Source organism: Myotis lucifugus, unplaced genomic scaffold (assembly GCF_000147115.1).
Source record: "Myotis lucifugus unplaced genomic scaffold, Myoluc2.0 scaffold_48, whole genome shotgun sequence".
Lineage (NCBI taxonomy): Eukaryota > Metazoa > Chordata > Mammalia > Chiroptera > Vespertilionidae > Myotis > Myotis lucifugus.
The window spans coordinates 6,591,276-6,611,462 of record NW_005871096.1 but is presented as its reverse complement, the minus strand read 5'-3'; the positions used below and the strand labels follow the sequence as shown (position 1 = coordinate 6,611,462).

General features: G+C 44.7%; 1 protein-coding gene across 1 annotated transcript in view; it reads left to right on the top strand.

Annotated features, from left to right (window-relative positions):
• The window catches only part of NWD2 (NACHT and WD repeat domain containing 2), a 135,470-nt gene extending 115,740 nt beyond the window's left edge, over positions 1–19,730 (top strand). The window contains exons 4-7 of the mRNA XM_006088522.3: positions 5,930–6,133; positions 6,881–7,025; positions 12,703–13,292; positions 15,259–19,730. Coding sequence (XP_006088584.1) covers positions 5,930–6,133; positions 6,881–7,025; positions 12,703–13,292; positions 15,259–19,191 — 4,872 coding nt within the window. The 3' untranslated portion in view covers positions 19,192–19,730. The remainder of the gene's footprint in view (positions 1–5,929; positions 6,134–6,880; positions 7,026–12,702; positions 13,293–15,258) is intronic.
• The last annotated feature ends 457 nt before the right edge of the window (positions 19,731–20,187 follow it).

Here is a 20,187-nt window from a genome sequence, read left to right as displayed (position 1 = left end):
ATATATATACACATACATATACATGTATGACTAAGATCATATATAATATATACATATATATGGTTGAGATTATACATTGTGTATATATATAACACGTTTATATATAAAGGATATATATTATATATATACACACAAAGAATATGTACATATAAATATTATAGAGAATTGGCTCACTCTAGCTGATTTGGCTCAGTGGATAGAAGTCAGCCTGGGAATTGAAGGGTCCTGGGTTCGATTCTGGTCAAGGGAGCATGCCCGGGTTGCAGGCTTGATCCCCCATAGGGGGATCTCTGAAATCAATAAAAATATATTTTAAAAAATATTGGCTCATCTGATTATGGAGGCTGAGAAGTCCCATGATCTGCCCTCTGCATCTGGAAACCCAGGAAAGTGAGTGGTATAGCCCCAGCCTGAGTCCAAAGGCCTGAGACCCAGCAGTCCCAATGGTGGACGTCCTGGTCTGAGTGCAGAAGAACATGTCCCAGCTCATGCAGAGAGTCAGGCAGCGAGAGGGAATTCTCCCTTCCTCCACCCTTTTGTTCCATTCCGGTCCTCAATGGATTGGATGGCGTCTGCTCGCATTGGAGAAGGTAGTCTGCTTTACTCAGGCTGCTGGTTCTGGCTGCTAATCTCATCCAGAAACACCTCCCAGACATACCCAAACAGTGTTTAGCCAAATATCTGAGCATTCCATGGGCCGGTCAGGTTGACAAGTACAATTAACCATCACGTCCCCTTTCCTCCATTTACTCTTGCATCTTGTGACACGTGAAATAAATTTTGAGTAACTGAGTTGCAGTCCACTTCTAAATGACCGTATATTGTGTTTGTACTTAAACATTGAAGAGTCGGTTGTGAAGGTGCTTCGTGACTTTGAAAAACATTAAGAACATTAAGTGTGGGCAGCAGGTGCAGCCGACCCTTTGGTCTGGTTCGGTTGGCATTACTCCGCAGCGGAGCTCTGACTGTGCGGACTGGTTCTGAGCTGCAGGGAATACATCACAACCATCTTCGTCCCTCCACCTAACAATAAGTCAGATGACAAGAATGCCACCACCCACAGCCACAGCGCAGAACATGCTGTCGTCCTCGTGAGCAGTGTGCCTGCTGGGGTGCAGTGCTGGCTGCATGGCCATGCATGGTGGCCCAGCCAAGGGCACCAGCTGGAAGAGCCAGCACAAGCAAATAAGTCATCTGGAGTCCCTGTCAGAAGGGGGCATAGCATGTGACTTGAACAAGTAGAAAGAAAGAGGTTATTGAATTAAACACCCTATATTCGAGTGCTGTGTCTGCTTAGAGAGGTGGTCTCGAGCAAGCCAGTTGATGCCTGTGAGCCTGGACGTCCCCCTTGCAACTCACCCTACTTCACAGAATTATGAACATTAAATGAGATTATAGATGAGGGAGATAGTATACAAATGAATGTGGATTTTATTTTAATAATAAAGGGGGAGCTTATGGAAGGGAAGGAATGGTCCCACCTGCCTTCCTTGGTGACTGGGTTGGGAGTAATAGGGCATTCACTAAAGAGCATGTTATTCAACTTGTTATAGCACCAGTTGGGGGTGGGGATTTCTCCTTCTCCTTCCAGCTGCCCCCAGGAGTAATGGCTCATAAACAGCAGCCCAGGGAGCACTTGCCCACCTCTCTGCAAAGAATGGCATCCATAACCCCCAAAAAGACTCCACCCTCACCTCTTTCCTGACATCCCACCACAGAGCAAAGGCCAGGACATACTGAGGTCACCAAGACCATGGAGAACACTTCAACCCCTCTGTTCTGTTTGCTACAATAAACACTGCATGCCATCACCCTCAGGCCCCAAAGAGTCTCAAACGGCAAGCTCAGGCGAATGAACTGCACATGAAGAGCAGAGTGGGGGCAGGGGGAATCGCAGTCTGCCCAGTGGAAAAGACAAATCAATTGAAGGCTTAGGAAATGTTCTCTCTAAGCCTTTGAAAGCAGTGGCTTAGATATGTCTATATCAGCATAGAAAGAAGGAAAGGAAGATACAAAAAGTAGAGGGTCCTTTTACATTTAAGTTCCCAGTTGTAATGAACTCAACAGTTCATAAAATACTTCTTTTTTTTTAATTGAGGTGAGGTTCATATAACACAAAATTAACCATTTTAAAGGCAACAATCCAATGGCATTTAGTACATTTATATTGCTGAGTAACTGCCAACTCTATCTAGTTCCACAGCATCTGGAAGTATTTCTTAGGCTAGAATTTTACATGAAGAAACTACATCTATAATAATGAAAGCAAAATATGCTAATTAGGCTGGATGTCCTTCGGGATGACCTTCTGGATGAAGCCAGGGCTTCGAGGGAAGCCTGGGTCCCAGGTGCCAGAGGCAAGCCGGTGCCAGCAGCTGGGGGAAGGAAGGTCTACTCTTGCACGAATTTTGTGCATCGGACCTCTAGTTTAAAAATATTGGAAAATTTTCTTAGACTTTTCATCAAATTTGGACTTAACTCCCAGATTGTATGTGAGCACTCAGTTGTATTATTGCTTTCTACCTAATGAATAGGACTTATCTTCAGTGTTTAAAAATGGGCCAATTTAAATATGTTTTTACACTTGACCAGGTGGGTGGGAGAGGTGATTCCGGATTTCTACAGACCAGTGAAACACCGTATGTTTATGTCCATATGTGTTGATAGACTGTTTAAACAATCCAATAGAAAGTTGAACGTTATTCCAGACCAATGCATTTCTCCCACACAGGGTCACACAGGCAGATTGATCAAGGGCGTAACTAATAAACATGGACCTAAATGCAAATTCAAATATAGCCCCTCAACTCTCCACCAGATTTCTCCTACAAACTGACAAAGTTGGTTTAAGTGAAAAAATGAGCTTCTTAAACATTGAGGTCAGAAGATGTGGAAAATCTGATTCTCTTTTGCTGGTGGGAATGAATGTTCTATTGCCATTGTGAACAGAGAGGGAGGTATCTGGCTCCTAATTTCTGTGACTGCCCTGGGGTCATCCATGTGTGCTCCCCATGGCTACAGAGCTAAGAAATAGGCTGATTAGGAAACCAAGACCAGATTGCATCTTGCCGCCTCCACTCTTACTTCTAGCCTCTTAGACTTGGTCCTGCATTTCAACCCCTGTTCTGAGCCACTGACCATATGAGCTGGACTTTGCAAATGACTTGGACTAACTCTTTCTCTAGATCGCCTCTCCCTGGCTTGGCCAATGTAGGCATGTTTCATGCGTTACCTTAGAGCTATATCCACACAGAACCCAGAAAAGTCTTCCTGAAAAGTATGGTAGCAATCTTCTCTTTTGCTATTTCTCTTGGTGCTATTTCTCAAATAGTAAGATAAGTCTGAGACAGAACTTGTCTCAGACACTTGAAAAGTAACTGCTTCATGATTTATGAGCATTCCACCTACAGGAAGAATCGATAGAGAGAAGGAAAAGGAGAGAACAATCCAATAAGTAACTTTAAGCCTACAGCACATTATTACTTTTCTGGAGTTTCTTTATACATAGTAGGCGCTCAATATATATTTGTTATTTGAATTGGATGAGGATATTTTTTCTTCTCCGGCAATCTCTAAGGAACATTTGCCTTGCTATATGATCAAATAATTATAGCATTTGGTGCCAGCTGTGCAACTCAAATGAATAATTATTTTTAAATAGGCTTCGATTTTTGTAGTGATGTGCTGTGTTCCCTGTCCTGCCCCTTCAGTGCTTGCTGACCATTATTCATGTGACCTCATATTGCCCATCTGGTGCAGTGGGTCCCAAATTCTAGATTCATTTATAACCTCATTTTAAAATCCAGATTCCTAGGTTCCCTAACCACAGTGTCCTTTAGGTCTAAAAAGAGATCTGGTAACCTATATTTTAACAAGGCCCCTAGGTAATCCAGGTGCAGGTAATCCACCGAGCATATTTTAGAAACTGATCCATAGACTTGACTCTGCTCTTGCCTCTGAGACCAGCCTTATTTAGAGCAGAGAGAAGATGAAGAACCAACCATCTGTAAATTGCTAGTGCAGTAATACCACTCCTGCCCGGGGACATGATCTTGTTTGACTAGTCACTGTTTTGTCTTCTTTCCACTTCATGTCCAGAATCCAGCCTTGGATCTCGATAGCTGAGCCCATGATCTTCCTGGAGAGGGAGAACTGTCGATTACTAAGTCCCCTATTTGATGTTCTGCCTGTCCACCAGGTCCTCCAGCCATGGCCAAACTCCACCTGGATGCTTTCTGGATTCCTCCTGTGGCTACTGTTGAAAGTCTTCCTTTCCCCTCCTGTGCCCATGTGGCTTCGCTGGATGCCTCATCCCAGCACTAATACCTCACTCCTTGTGACAGTCAGCCCTGGCTGAGGATGCTGACTGTCTTATCTGGAATTAGCCAAGGGTAGTAGGGTAATCACTAGGCTGGCTACCCTTAAAAGATCATGCTCATTTACCCAAGTTTAACATAGGAGATTTTAGAAGAGGAACTGTTAAAAGTGAGAACATTATTTTTGTTACATACAACCTTTGGTCCAAATCAAATGCAGATTAAAATAAAAATGTTTTTCCTTGGCCTTCAGGCTGATACACTGAGTTGGAGTTAGAACACCCTTATGTCAAAAGAGCCCTCTCTGAGCCCTCATTGACCGTATGAAATAACGGAGACCACGGTGGAGTTCCTCCATTCAAGTTCCTTGCAAAAGGAGACATTGGAACCATCTTATACATACTGTTTTGTAACTTACCTTCCCACTTCACAGTATATTATAAACACCCTTCTATGTTATAAACTCTATGTTCATAGAGTTTTAGAACATAATTTGATACATCCTTTGAATAAAGATGTCATAAAATATTACAATGCCCCCCTTTGCTGGGCACTTAGGTTGTTATACCAGCTCTTTACTATTTAAAACAGGTTCAGCAGACATATTCTGTTAAATCTTTAGTACATTCTTCATTATTTTCTAAAGACAAATTTTTAGAAGACAAATTGCCAAGTCAAAATTTTATATATATATTTTTAAGGCTTTTAATACATATTGCCAGAATAACCTCCAAAGAAGTGTGGGATCAATTTTCACACCCATCAGCGCCATGTGGGTATTTTCTCACACCCTCACATGAAATTGAGCATGTTTTCCTTTGCCAATTTAATAGTAAAAAAATGATATCTTGCTCATATTTTGAATTGTTTTCAGTTACCAGTGAGGTTGATAGTAGCATCACATTCAATGATTTTATACTTCTTTCATTTATAGCTGGGTACATCTGGGGCTTAAAAATCATACAACTGCCTGGCTGGCGTGGCTCAGTGGTTGAGCATCGACCTATGAACTATGAGGTCATGGTTTGATTCCAGGTCAGGGCATATGCTCGGGTTGTGGTTCTCAATCACCAGTAGAGAGTGTGCAGGAGGTGGCCAATCAATGATTCTCTCTCATCATTGATGTTTCTCTCTCTCTCTCCCTCTCCCTTCCTCTCTGAAATCAGTAATTTTTTAATCATACTATTAACTTTTAAAAAGCACTTATTTTGTTTGAGAGCTTACATGTTTGATATTTCAGGGTCCAGCATGTCATTTTTCTGTGTCATAAACAAACCAAAAAAATCTTAAGAATAGAACAACTTTTGTTGTATTATGTAAACTTCAGGAAAATAAACTTGCTACAAAATTCTGTATTTTAGATGTCTAAAATGATATGCAATCTCATTTCTCAATATGTGAAGAACTTATTATAATTACAATGTAGTTCATCTAATTTTACTTATAAAATAATTCATGGGGGGGAAAGTATCCATTGTCATTAAACAAGGAAACTGGTGGCACAATGTTCATTGTAACCCATTTGTCATATTTATCGAGTGACTTCCTGATGTGAATACTAACATGAACTTTCTTGATGATACACTAACCTGAACTTTCTTGTTGATACACAGGGACTATTAGGGGAAAAATATGGGAACATCCGGATCCCCGGAGAAGTGGAGGCCTCAGAGTTTGAAATGATTTTGGACGCTGCCATAGAGGCGAAGCTGGAGACCAAGTTACTGGAAGAGTGGTACTGTCGAGATGAGAATTCGGTGCCAGCAGCTTATTACCTCAGACCCAAATCAGAAATGCTGAAAGGCAACAAAAACACAGTAAATTACCCTTACTTTAAACTGCTTATGTCATCCAGGAGTGGTGGACTCACTGTTATTCTTGTTGGTCCCTAAATTTCCTTTTAACAACAAAAGCCAAAGCTAAGAAACCTTCTGTTGTTTTTTTTTATCATCACGTAAAGATCGTTTATTGATGAGAGAGAGAGAGAGAGAGAGAGAGAGAGAGAGAGAGAGAGAGAGAGAAAGAGAGTTGCTTCCTATACATGCCCCAACCAGGAATCAAACCCGCAACCTAGGGATGTGACCTGACTGGGAATCAAACCTGCAACCTTTTGGTTTACTGGATGACACCCCAACCACCTGAGCCACCTGGCCAGGGCAGGAACCTTCCCATTTTTGACTCATTTTTCTTTTTAGCACCTCAGACTTTCCTTCTGGGGTCATAACATAGGAGCACCTCCCCTTTAACTTTCCCTCCTCTTTAGAGAACATTAAAGAGATGATTTTGTTATGACATTTGTATCAAAAATCAAGAGGGAACTACATGGAATAATAAGAAAGCCCAGCAAACACATCGTGTTTGGATTCACACCCTTGTGTAAGTTGGGCAAGTTCACATACAACATGGAAATAATTTCTAACTTTTGGAGTTAGTGGGAGTATCAAGTGAGATACTATCATGGTATTGGCACACAGAAACCTTCAAATAATAATAGTTCTTTTGCTCTTCAATACCAATGTTTCTTTGATGATTTTAAGACGTATCTCACTTTCCCATTTCCATAGATGCAGCCTTCTGCCCATGCGGAGAATGAGAAGACCTGGCAAGAGATCTCAGATGAAATCAAAAAGGTATTTAAGGCGGCTGTGAAACTGCTACACGAACAGGGGAAAATGAAGCTCAGCCACGCTAGGAGGTACCTGTTCTCAGGTAATTTTTGTGTATCCTCAGTGCACTAAGGAACAGATAGATGATAGACGCAGTCACTGCTTCCCTTTCATGGTTCTGCAAGTTGAATTTTACTTACTACCTGGCAAAATTTAATTTGCCTAAATGTCTCCATCTCTTGGAGAGACAAATGTTCTTTTGTTTTTGACTCATAGATAAGCCTTTACTTCACTTGAGGACTTCTCCAGAAAATGTACGTTTTGAAAGAAGTCAGAGCAGGCTGGATATAATAGACCAGACACAGCCAGTGTTACTCAGTTAAACTGTTCATTCATTCATTCATTCACTCGCCCACTCAATAAGCATTCATTGAGTTTATACTGTGTACCAGGCATCAGGGATACAATCATGAATAGGAAGGCAAGGTCTCTGCTCTCCCAGAACTTATTTTTTAGTGTGTGTGGGGGGGGGGGCAGGGGGGGGGAGAATAAATGATAGGCAAGTAATCAAATAAATGAACAAGATCATTTCAGAAAAGATAAGTGATGTGTATAGAACTAATTAGTAATAGGCTAATAAGGCCTGATGAAGGATGAGCAGGTCCAGATTTAGATGGAGTGGGCAATAAGGAAATGATGTTTGAGCTGAATGACAGAAGGAATCAAGGCCAGCAGTGTAGCATTTACGTATTTTGAAAGTCGATAGTAAAGAATTACTGAAGAAAAAGCAACCGTAGTTGCATTTTCAGATTGGTTTAGAGCAGTGGTTCTCAACCTTCCTAATGCCGTGACCCTTTAATATGGTTCCTCATGTTGTGGTGATCCCAAACCATAAAATTATTTTCGTTGCTACTTCATAACTGTAATTTTGCTACTGTTATGAATCATAATGTAAATATCTGATATGCAGGATGTATTTTCATTGTTACAAATTGAACATAATTAAAGCATAGTGATTAATCACAAAAACAATATGTAATTATATATGTGTTTTCTGATGGTCTTAGGTGACCCCTGTGAAAGAACCGATGGTTTAGAGAATGATAGCAAAGCATTTGTGAAAACCTAAACAGCACTTGAAACTATTCTCCCTGGATACATGGATTCCAGCTTAGAGAAATTATAAATAGTTCTGACCAAGTCATTCTCTGCAAGCTGTCAAAAATTAGGTCTTATTTTAAGTCTTCCTGAAAACACTGAAATTGGCAGGAATGAGTACTGTCTTCGGAATACACAGATGAACAAACATCCTTGTTCCTTTGGGATCTTGTTGATCCATTTTTGAGACTCTGGTTCTTCATCGTTATCAAAGGAAAAACCACCCTGCTTTAAAAGCATGCTGTGTTAGAAAAAATAATGCCCACAGCAAAAGCTTTCCTAGTCTTGGCAAGAAACATCAGTTTGGGGAAGGCATCCTCTCTTCAGAATCATACAGCTCAAGGGTTCAGATATTTCATTGCCAAACACTTTCTTCTAATTTTCTCCACATTAAAGAACTCTGTTCACATAGATAATTAGGAAGATAAATAATTTCATACTATGTAGTGTGAACTACTATGAGTCGTCTGTTTCCTGCTTGGGGTTCCATTGCTTAAAGATATACATGCTCAGAACAGTTTTATTTATTTTACATTTCAAACTCATTTTAAGACCATATCTGCACAATGAAAATTGCTGGAGAAGAACCCACTCTTTTAAATGGATGTACAGATAACCCTTGAACAATGTATGGGTTAGGGGTGCCAACCCCCTGTGTAGTCAAATATCCACACATAACCTGACACCCCCAAAATTTAAAGACTAATAGCCTACTGTTGACTGGAAGTTTTACCAATAACATAAAAACTCAATTAAAACATATTTTGTATATGTATTATATACTGTATTCTTACAAAAAAATGTAAGCTAGAGAAAAGAAAATATTAATAAAATCATAAGGATGAGAAAATACATTTACAGTACTGTACGTATTTATTGAAAAAATTTTACATATAACTAGATCAGCACAGCTCAAACCCATATTGTTCAGGGGTCAACTGTAATATCTATATATATAAAAGCCTAAGAGACCATTACGACCGAACGACCGGAACAACCGGTCAACCAGTCACTATGACACACACTGACCGCCAGGGGGCAGACGCTCAATGCAGGAGCTGCCTCCTGGTAGTTAGTGTGCTCCCACAGCCAACCTCCTGTGGCCAGCTAACCTCTCATGGCCCCCCCCACCCCCCCGCCAGCTGGCCTGCCCCAATTGGAACCTCCCATGGCCTCTCCCACCCCCCGGCTGGCTGGCCAACCTCCAACCTCCCCAAGCCCCTACTCCTAGCCTGCCAAGCTCCTGGGCCCCCTACCTTGCTCCCGCCAGTCAGCCCTGAGGACCCCAATCAGGACTAGGTGAGACGCCCCAATTGGCCCCGATCGCCAGCCAGGTTTCGAGACCCCAGCCATGTACGAATTCGTGCACCGGGCCTCTAGTATTTTATATTTTCAGAAATCTTGAAAATATGAATACTAACTAGAACCTGGAAAGGTGTACTATTTTTAAATGTAATTTTCACATTTCCAGTTTTACATTTTTATATAACAGGAGAGGAAGAGAAATAAATCACACCTCAAAATGGTTCTCTACAGTCAAAACTGAGGGGTTTTAGGGATAGTAGAGAGACTGTCTCATGAATGCTAGTTACCATGGCTGGGTATATCCTCCTAATGTTTCCTTTACCCGGTGCTGTGACTGGTTCAATTTTTGGATATTAAGAAAAATGCAAAGAGAGAAAACAAATACTGCAAAGTAAGGAAGGGGGAAGTTTATAATATTTATAGACAAGTAAATATCAGAAATTATTCATAAAAGTCCCCTGAAATCATGACAATGCACTTTGCTTCTAAAAATAACTCTAGAATTGACTTAATCTTTGATGGCTCTTTTATTCAGGTATATTTATTAGGTCTAGACCAGTGGTTCTCAACCTTCTGGCCCTTTAAATACAGTTCCTCATGTTGTGACCCAACCATAAAATTATTTTCGTTGCTACTTCATAACTGTAATGTTGCTACTGTTATGAATCGTAATGTAAATATCTGATATGCAGGATAGTCTTAGGCGACCCCTGTGAAAGGGGTCACGACCCACAGGTTGAGAACCGCTGGTCTAGACCATCAACTAGGCACTCTTATGTACAGCCTGTCTTTTTCCCCCGAGCCAAGCTTAGGGGGGCTCTACCAACTTGCTTCATCTGTATCTCTTTCTATGCTGCATTATTATCAACACTCCTGATTGCTAGTATTCATATTTTCAAGATTTCTGAAAATATAAAATACTAGAGGCCTGGTGCACAAATTCGTGCACAGGTGGGGTCCGGCTGGCCCGCCCTGATCTGGCCGATCAGGCCAGGCCAGCTGAGGGGAAGGGTCGTTGGCAGGCGGCCCCCTAGTTGAACTCCCAGTCGAGCTCCCAGTTGAGGGGACAATTTGCATATTAGCCTTTTATTATATAGGATACTACAGTTGACCCTGGAATACAGTCTTGTCCATGGAGTGATACCCATGTCAGTGAGGTTACAGTTGACTTGTTTCAGGAGTCAGAGGTACCAGTGCATATCCAGTTATCATTCATTATGTGTAGAGATTATGGTTTGGCCACTTGTCTCTCTTCATGATACTGAGAATGCAGCATCCAGCCAATCCAGCATGGCCCCTAGCATTTTACACAGATGCCTGGAAAAGATGTGGGCCAAAGGCTGCTCTCTGCAGGAGCTCATAAAGCCAAGATTTCTTGAATCTTTCCTAGTCTACATTATAAGAAGTCCCAGATCTTCTATAAAAGGAAGACTAGACTGGCCTCCTTAATCAAGTTGTGTGATGAAACCCTTAGTAAAACATACTGACACAAATGACACAGCTCACTCAACACTGGTGGCTATAAACATATCTTCTTACTTCAGTTGCAAATTTTGATCAATCACTATCATCACTGAAGAATTATTATTACGGGAATCCCACTAAAAGGCATCATTTTAAAATAAAATCCCCACCTTCCTTAATAGTCACTGTATAGAATACAAGTATGTTTTAGGTTTCGTTTGATGTTGGAGTTGTGGATAGCACGTGGCAATGTTTTCCGCTTATAACCAGCCCTGTGTATTCTGAGCACCATCCCCTCACCCCATGGTCCCATCAGACTCCAGCTCAGTACTTACCTCCTTTCCTGGCCTCTCCAAGTGGGTTAGGGTCATCCTCCTCCCACCCCCAATTGTTTTCTGTCACTGCACCATGTAATCCTCCTTCCTGGGACTGAAACAATCATAATACATTTATTAGTGGTTCTCTGTGATTCATGTCTGCTGTCCTCCACTGGACTGAGAGCTCCATAAAGGTTTTTTCTCTCAGCATTGTCTATTTTCTCTCCATGGCATCCTGAGCAACCAGCAGCATGCCTGGCACATAGTAGGTGCTCAATAAGACTAATTGGATGAAGGAAAGCAAAGGGGGAGGGAGAGAAGAAAGAAGGAAGTGAAGGCAGGTGGGCAGTTTAAAAAGACTACATGCCTTAAAATTCATTTCATTCATTTTTATTTTTCTTCCCTAAAATAATGCACAAATGATGTTTTACTTACGATGGATCTCATTTTAAATGTTCCTATGGAGCCTTGAGTGATTTATAATGTATATTTACTTGTATGTAAGCATCTATACTAATAATAGAGGAATATGCAAATTGTCCAGGACACTGTCACAGTAACGACCGAACAGCAGGCTGCATGGGGCGACAAGGCCAGTAAGGGGGTTAGTGAGGGACGAGCAAACAACTGAACAGCAGGTCGGCAGGGGGGTGAGGGACGACCAGGCGACTGAACAGCAGGCTGTGTGGAGCGACCAGGCTGGCAGGGGTGGGCAGTTGGGGGCGACAAGGCTGGCAGGCAGAGGTGGTTAGGGGTTATCAGGCTGGCAGGGGGGGCAGTTGGGAGTGATCAGGCAGACAGGCAGGTGAGCAATTAGGAGCCAGCGGTCCCAAATTGTGAGAGGGATGTCCTGGATTGGAGAGGGTGCAGGCTGGGATGAGGGGACCCCCACCCCCCATGCACAAATTTCATGCACCAGGCCTCTAGTATGTTTTAGAAGCCTTATCTTAGAAGAAATAAAGTTACATACTAAGACATTTTTCTATACCTGATCTGATGGATATAATGTGGTTTAACAGTGACATGGATAATTCAGATTGATCAATAATCAGACATGATTGTATTTTAAACATGCTTTTTATATTGATATTTACCCATAACTGTTTGGGGTACAATGCACTTCAAACAAAATGGTGAAGCTACATGTAAAGGGGAGACTGACCAGGAAGCAGTAAACTGGATATGTCATTTGGCCTCTTCCTCATTCTTTCCTGGCCCCAATGGGGCCCTGCTCTTCACTCTTAGACCCCTGACGTCTGAGAGGAAAGTAAGGAAGGAGTAACCGAAATATAAACTTGGTATGCTTTCTTTCTTATGCTTATGTTCAACCTCTCCTTGCTACTGGGGAGAGAATGAAAGAATTGTATTTAAAACCCATTGTTCTGGGTTCCAGGCTGTGTAGGAAACACACATAGGAAATTAAGGAATGAAGAAATTATTCTATAGAATAATCTGCCACGAGGACTGGAGAGTTAAGAGCTGGGCTGATGGTCTGTTGCTTGTTTCATGCAATAAGCTGATTTTGTTTGCTTTCAGCTATAGAGGATGAGTTTGACTTCGCCCTAGGCAAGCAAACCCCCGCATTCCTGAAGAAGTGCGTCTGCTACATTAGGAAAATTGCTAACATTGAGCGTTTTGTGAAAATCCCAGAGATGGGAAAATACATGGATATCACTGGGACAGACCCGAGGATTATCCGGGACCCAGAAGCCCAAGAGAAGCTGATAAAACTCAGGGACGAATTTATTCCTACGATTGTCGCGTCATCTAATCTCAGAGTATACACATCTGTTACTCATTGTGACATGAAACTCGGCTATTCCCAGGAAATAGAAAATCACTACATAGAAGGCCTTGGTAAACAATTTTATGAGGACATGATCGATATAATTCAGGCCACGGTACAACAGAATTTTGACACGGAGACTGATACACTCTACGACGAAATCCTCCAGCATTCCTCGTTATGTAAAACATATGCCTCTTTCTACGAGTACAAGTGCGAATCTCTAACCAGAGTCCATAAATACATCCTCCCGAGCAAAACCGGGTACATCAACCCGCTTATTATATACGGTGGACCATGCACGGGGAAGACGCTCCTGCTAGCTGAAGTGGCAAAGAAGGTAAAAGCCTACTCTTTTACGTGCATATTTATAAAAAAACTTACTTTTGGGAAACGTCAAATTGACCCTATTCATTTCCATTTTCTGTGTTTACTATCTGGTTTAGAATTAATCTTTTTGGATGACACTTCAGTGTTTCCCTTTTGCTGGTCTAACGGGTGTATGGAAAGAGGAAGACTCAGGGTGCGAGTATAGAACAGCTTGATGTTTTCTCCCACTGTTCAGACTCCCACTGTGGGGCTGGCCTTCACTCGAATGGAAACTAGTGCGCATCTCACAGCTCTCCTCACCCCTCAGCAAAGACACACCCTCCAGTTGCTTCTGGGCATGCAATCAGTCTCAGTTCCACAACTAATATTTCCAGTCGAAGATGATCATTAAAATTTCAGTCTACATTTCTCTCCCCCAGCTGAGATTAAAATTTCAGTCTACATTTCTCTCCCCCAGCTGAGGCTTACCATAAGCAAAGTATCTACAGTGGTAGGCAGGGACGTGGCCATCTTCTTTTTTCTTTCTTTTTTTTTTAAAAAAAGATTTTTATTGATTTTCAGAGAGAGGGAGAGAGAGAAAATCAGATTGGGCCCACAACATGGGCATATGCTCTGACCGGGAACTGAACCCACAAACCTTCAGTGCACAGGATGACGCCCAACCAACTGAGCCACACCGGCCAGGGCTCCTTCCTTTCTCCACACAGCACTTCTTCCCCTCCTTCCCTAATACCAAACCCCAACCACCTTTATGACCCCTATAAGGTTGCGGTGGAGGGGATGTACGAAAGGTAAAGTGGCCAGAAAGTTCTGGCATGACCAGGACTGCTCTGACCTGGGCTCTGCACCCTCTGGTCTTGGCAGGTGTCGAGAGCTGCTTCTGCCTCTCTGAGGCCGCCTCATGGCTTCCTGGAGGTCCTTCCCTCCCACACCCCTTGTCCTGGCTAAGCATCTCTCAGAGAAGTTGTTTCCTAGCTGTCACTTCCTTGGCTCCTAGATAGTCAACAACACACTTGTAGTCTTTCTACCAAGATCCTCTCCATAGCACAGCAAATGAGAGGGAGGGAGGGAGGGAGGGAGGGAGGGAGGGAGAGAGAGAGAGAGAGAGAGAGAGAGAGAGAGAGAGAGAGAGAACGAACTAGAATGAAAGTCAAATTAACTTCTCCAACTTTGTCTGCTGATAACCATTTAACTCCAAGCAAGTCATTTCTCCAGCCCGGACCTCGGTTTCCACTTCTGTTAAATGACACTGGAATTCCCGTGTTCCCTACAGGGAGATAATTGAGAATGATGACTTCCTGTTTATATAGTAAACTATTATAAAGCACAAATTTAGCAAAACTCGACTGCCAAAGGGGTCACGACCCACAGGTTGAGAACCACTGCCCTATAGCATCACAACATAGTAAAATGTCTCTAAAGCATAAAAGATTATATTCAGTGTCATTTTAGTACTATTTTTTATTGCATTCTAATTAACTGGAAATGTGTTCAGCCATATATGGTATTATATGATCCAATTAATGAAAATATCTGACTTGATATAAGCATAAATTATTATGTAAGCTACTCATTAAACACTTACTAGGTACCTACTATGCCCCAACAACCATGCCCAGAAATGAGATTCAGCATTTTAAAATGTCATGACCATACTAGATATTCAGATTTACTGTTTATGAACCACTTTGTAACTTTTAGACTACAAGCTGAACGTTGCCTTTGGGTGAAATATTACTACTCACTATTTTATTACCTTTAGATGAGTGATCCTGAGGGTCCCACCTATAGATTTTAGGGGGTGAGCTTTGTGACAGCTCTTTGACCTTCTCAGAAGGTTCTTCCATTTCCTGGTTCTAGATGACTTTCTGCATGGCCCGGGTTCCCAGAAGTCTGACCTCTATGGAGAAGAGATGTTGCAGGATATGACCACGTGAATATGTATTACCATTCTAAACGCCACCTTTATGTTTTAGGCTTATGGCTGGCTACATGAACACGCAGGACCAGAATCAGACCCAGTCATAGTTGTGCGATTTCTAGGAAGCACAGACATGAGTACTGACCTCAGGACTCTCCTCCTGAGTGTTTGCGAACAATTGGCAGTGAACTACCGGTGTCTGGTTCAAAACTACCCGAAGAAGATTCATGACCTCCGTGACTTATTTATAAACCTTTTGAATGAGTCTTCACTGCAGAGACCTCTAGTAATAATATTCGACGCCCTCGAGCAGCTCTCAGAGAGTGACGAGGCCAGGAAGCTTTGGTGGCTCCCTGCTCACCTTCCCCGCTTCGTACGGGTCGTCCTCTCCACACTGCCCAACAAGCACGGGATCCTGCAGAAACTAAGGTGCCTTATCCACGAGGAAAACAATTACATCGAGTTGATTCCCCGGGACAGGAAGATGTGCAGCCAGGTCCTCAAGCACCAGCTGCTGCGAGTCAAAAGGAAGGTCACCTCGGGCCAGCAGATTTACGTGAACAACGCGTTCTCCAAGTGCACGCTGCCCATGTTCGTGAACCTGACCTTCAGGGAGGTGAGACACTGGCGATCTCACAAAGATGTCGATGAATCCTCCCTCTGTGTCACCGTTCATGAAAGTATAGAGCAGCTCTTCTGGTCCTTGGAGAAGAAGTGTGGTCAGAAACTGGTCTCCAGGGCGCTTGGTTACATCACCATGGCCAAGATGGGCTTGAGTGAAATGGAACTGGAGGATGTGCTGGCCCTCGACAACAGTGTCATGAATGAGCTCAATGAGCACACCAGGCCCACCAATCCCCTGAGAGTACCTTACCTGTACATCGCGAGGCTCAAGGAGGGTCTCAGTGGATACTTAATAGAAAGACACGTGAAGAACGTCACACTCCTGGTCTGGGCCAATAGACACCTGCAGCTCATAGCCCAGAAGCTGTATCTGAAGGAAGACAGTCACCTGCATGAAATGCACACCATCCTGGCAGACTATTTCCTGGGGGTCTGGTCAGGGGGCAGGAGGAAAGCCTTTTGCCTCGAAGACCCCTACTTGAATGGCTGCCTGGACTTGGAGAGCAGAAGCCTGCTGGAGGAAGAAAAGCACTTCATGGAACAGGCTTCATTTGACAGACAGGCCCCAGACCAGCCCTGGGTTTTCCAGTGTAATCCACTGGAGCCCGACATCTTTTTCGTCAATCATCGGAAAATGTCCGAGCTCTTGTACCACCTGACGAGGTGTGGAAAGACCGATGACCTGCTCTACGGCATCATCATGAACTTCAGCTGGCTTTACACCATGATCAAAATCGGCCAGTTCGACAAAGTGCTTTCGGACATCGAGCTGGCTTACAACTACTCGCAAGAGAAGGAGATGAAGTTCCTGGCCAACACCCTCCGCAGCCTCAAAAGCAAGGTCATTGCATTTCCCGGCTCCCTTTCCGCAGAGCTTCAGCAAAGGCTGCTGCCTGTCCTCAGTTCCCTGCCCAAACTGAGACACCTTCTCCTGGAGTGTGACAAGGACGGGCCCAAATATTGCTCCATTGTGCCGCTACATTCATCCATGGACGTGACGTACAGCCCGGAGCGTCTTCCCTTGGCGTCCAGCCACCTGCACGTCACCGAGATCCTGCCTACTTGTAACCCCAGGACTGTCCTCACGGCTTTAGAAAGCGGTTCCATCAGCACCTGGGATGTGGAAACGCGTCAGCTTCTCAGGCAAATCACCACGGCCCAGTCCGTCATCCTGGGCATGAAACTCAGCGGGGACGAAAAGTATCTTGTGGTGGCTACGACCAATAACACCTTGTTGATTTATGACAATGTCAATTCCTGCCTCCTGTCCGAAGTGGAGATCAAAGGGACCAAGCATGGAAGTGGCTCCACCTACATCAATGGATTCACACTGTCCGTCAACCACGCCCTGGCTTGGCTCGAAGCCAGCAAAGACGTCACTGTCATCGATCTGCTCTACGGATGGCCCCTCTACCAGTTCCACTGCTGGTACGAAGTGACGTGTGTCCAGTGCTCTCTGGACGGGGTATATGCTTTCTGTGGGCAGTACCTGAACACCACCACCATCTTCCATTTAGGGAGCGGAGAGAAGTTATGCACGGTGACGTCCGAATTTTCAGGGGGCTTTGTGAAATTCCTCCTGATCTTGGACACGGCTCAAGAAATGGTCATGGTGGACAGTGAGGGGAGCCTTTCCGTCTGGAACACGGAGGACATTTCCAGCCCCCAGCTGACCGACGACTTTGACTGCCGGAGGGAAGACAGCGAGGTGGTCAGCATCGAGCTGTCGGAGGACCAAAGTGCAATTCTGATCTGTAAAGCCCTCAGCATTGAGCTCTTGGACACCGGCATGTGGAAGGTGGCCGAGAAGTTCCGGGCGAAGCACAACGAGCGCTTCATATCCGCCGTGCTGTCCAAAAACGGGGACTGCATCATCGCGACCATGGAGAACACCTCCGCCGTGTTTTTCTGGAGGCGGGACACGGGGCAGTGCATGGCGAGCCTCCAGGAGGTCTCTGGTACCATCGTGAAGCTGGTGAAGTCCAGTCACCACAACATGCTGCTCTCTTTATCGACCAGCGGCGTGCTGTCCATCTGGGACGTCGACATCATCACAGCCATGTCCAACATAGACAAGACCGGGAAGCCCATCCAGAGCCTGGTGTTGCCCGCGAGGGGGGAGATCATCTACTCCCTGGATGGCTCGGACTGTGTGCATAAGTGGAACTTCAGCAGCGGGTTCATCGAGGCAGTGTTCAAGCACGAGGGCGTGGTGGAACACTGCGTGCTGACGTCCACGGGGGACGTGATGGTGACCTCGGATGACAAAAGCAGCCAGTACGTCTGGCACACCGGCAGTGGGGAAAACCTCTTCCGAATCAACGGGCAGCGGATATCGCAGCTGCTGATTACACACAACGACCAGTTTGTGGTGTCTCTGTGCGAGGAAAATGCCTCGCGGGTCTGGAGACTGGCCACGGGCCACCGGGTCTGCAACATCCTGACCTCGCTGCAGAACGCCTTCATCACCTCCGCCAACACCTTCGTGGTGGGCATGACCCAAAGCAAAGTGCTGGCCGTCAGCCTGTGGACAGGCAGCATCACCAAGAAGTTCTGCTGCGAGGATGGCACCACCATCGTGAGCTTCAAACTCATCCCCGACTGCCCCGACATCATCGTGTTCATCACGTCGGCCGAGACGGTGAACATCTGGAGCCTGACGGATGAGGTGGTCTGTCGCCGCGTGCAGCTTCCCAACAACTTCCTGAAGACCCTGGAGGATTTTGAGATTTCTCCCAACGGAAAGTTAGGCATCATCTCCCGGGGAGATGAAAACATCAACGTGTTAGATTTGCACAGCGGTAAGCTGCGGGTGGTGCACGCCTCCGGGGTCATCTGGAGGCAGAGGTTGTCTCGAGATGGTCGCTACCTGGTGTACATCTGTTTCCGCAGTGGGGAGGACGAGGATGAAAATGGTGCCATCTCCAGTCTCATTGTCATGAGACTGGCCGACGGCAAAAACATCGGTGCTTGTTCCCTCTACAAAACACCCACGTTCCTGGCCCTCTCCCAGAGGCACCTGCACATCGTGGTGGGTTTTGACGATGGGAGCATAGGCATTTACACGGTGGTGGACCGTGTGGACGCCGCCCTGAAGATTAAAATCGCCACGTCGAATAGCAGGCAGATATTCAACAATGCGACACAGACATCCAGGGCGAAGTGTAGCAGCTACTGTTTCAAGGCGTCTGTGGATTGCTTGTGGAGAGAGTCTACTGAGGTCTTTGCCAGAGACAGTCCGATCACGGTGAGTGAGCCCACGGAGCCCAACGAGGCGACACCCTCCAAGAAACACAATTCTTGCTACGACCGGGTATGTGCTGCCCTGGAACCCAGGGGCCACAGCTATGGCCCTGATAATTGACGGAAAGGTTTTTCCTGCTCGTCAGAGACACGCGAGACAGGTACCAAAGAGCGGTGGGCGGAGTATCTTCCGTGTCCCAGATGATAAACGACTCATTTCTTAACAGACAAGGAAGAGGCCGGAGTCCCGGTGTGAATGATTCACATGCTCCTGAAATGCACAGAAATGGGAAATCGATTTGGGGTTGGTCCTTCCTGTCAGGTTTACCCAGGATTGAAGTCTTGAGACTTTCCTAGAGAATTTGTAGAAATCATATTTCAATGACTACATCACCTGGGGAGAGAAGGTGGTTTTAAAAACTGTGGGGGAAGAAGCAACATAACTCACACCATGGGTCCAGCTGGGAGAGGCTGGACCATTTGGACTGGCACCGGTTTTATAGAGATCAGATGAAATCGCGGACACACAGGGCTGTTTGACTTCCAGTGATTGTGCGGCCATAAGTAAACACAGCCTTAATCTCTTCTTACATTTTACAATCCTGACAACTGTGTAAACCCAGTCTGCAGAAGGAAGGCCTACCAGTGCAAAATCATGTATCAAAGATGCCCAAACGTACTCCCAGTTTCCCAAGAGAAAGGATGTGCAATGGGAGGCCACGAACTGGACTGGGACGAGAGCTACCTGCCACCGTCATAGGGCTACCGAACCCGCAGAGTCGGCCTTCGTGAAAATGCAGTTGCGACAATTGCATGCCAAGGTTTCTGTATAACAGGACATACGGTTTTTGAAGCTATTTCCTGGGCTGCAAAAGAACACATTTACTAAGGAACCACAATCTTTTCATGGCTTTTTGCAATGCCTACGTGTGCTGGGTGCAGAGGAGATTTTCGGAAAGGGCATTACAGATTTGGTCCAAACACCTGTTCATTTCTATCATCGTACTAACAGAAGTCTGTGCTGTTCAGTATGGAAGCCTAAGTTATTTCCTAAATCCATGCAGTAAATCTTAACAGAAGGAACGCTTTCTCGTCACACCATCTGTGAAACACTGAC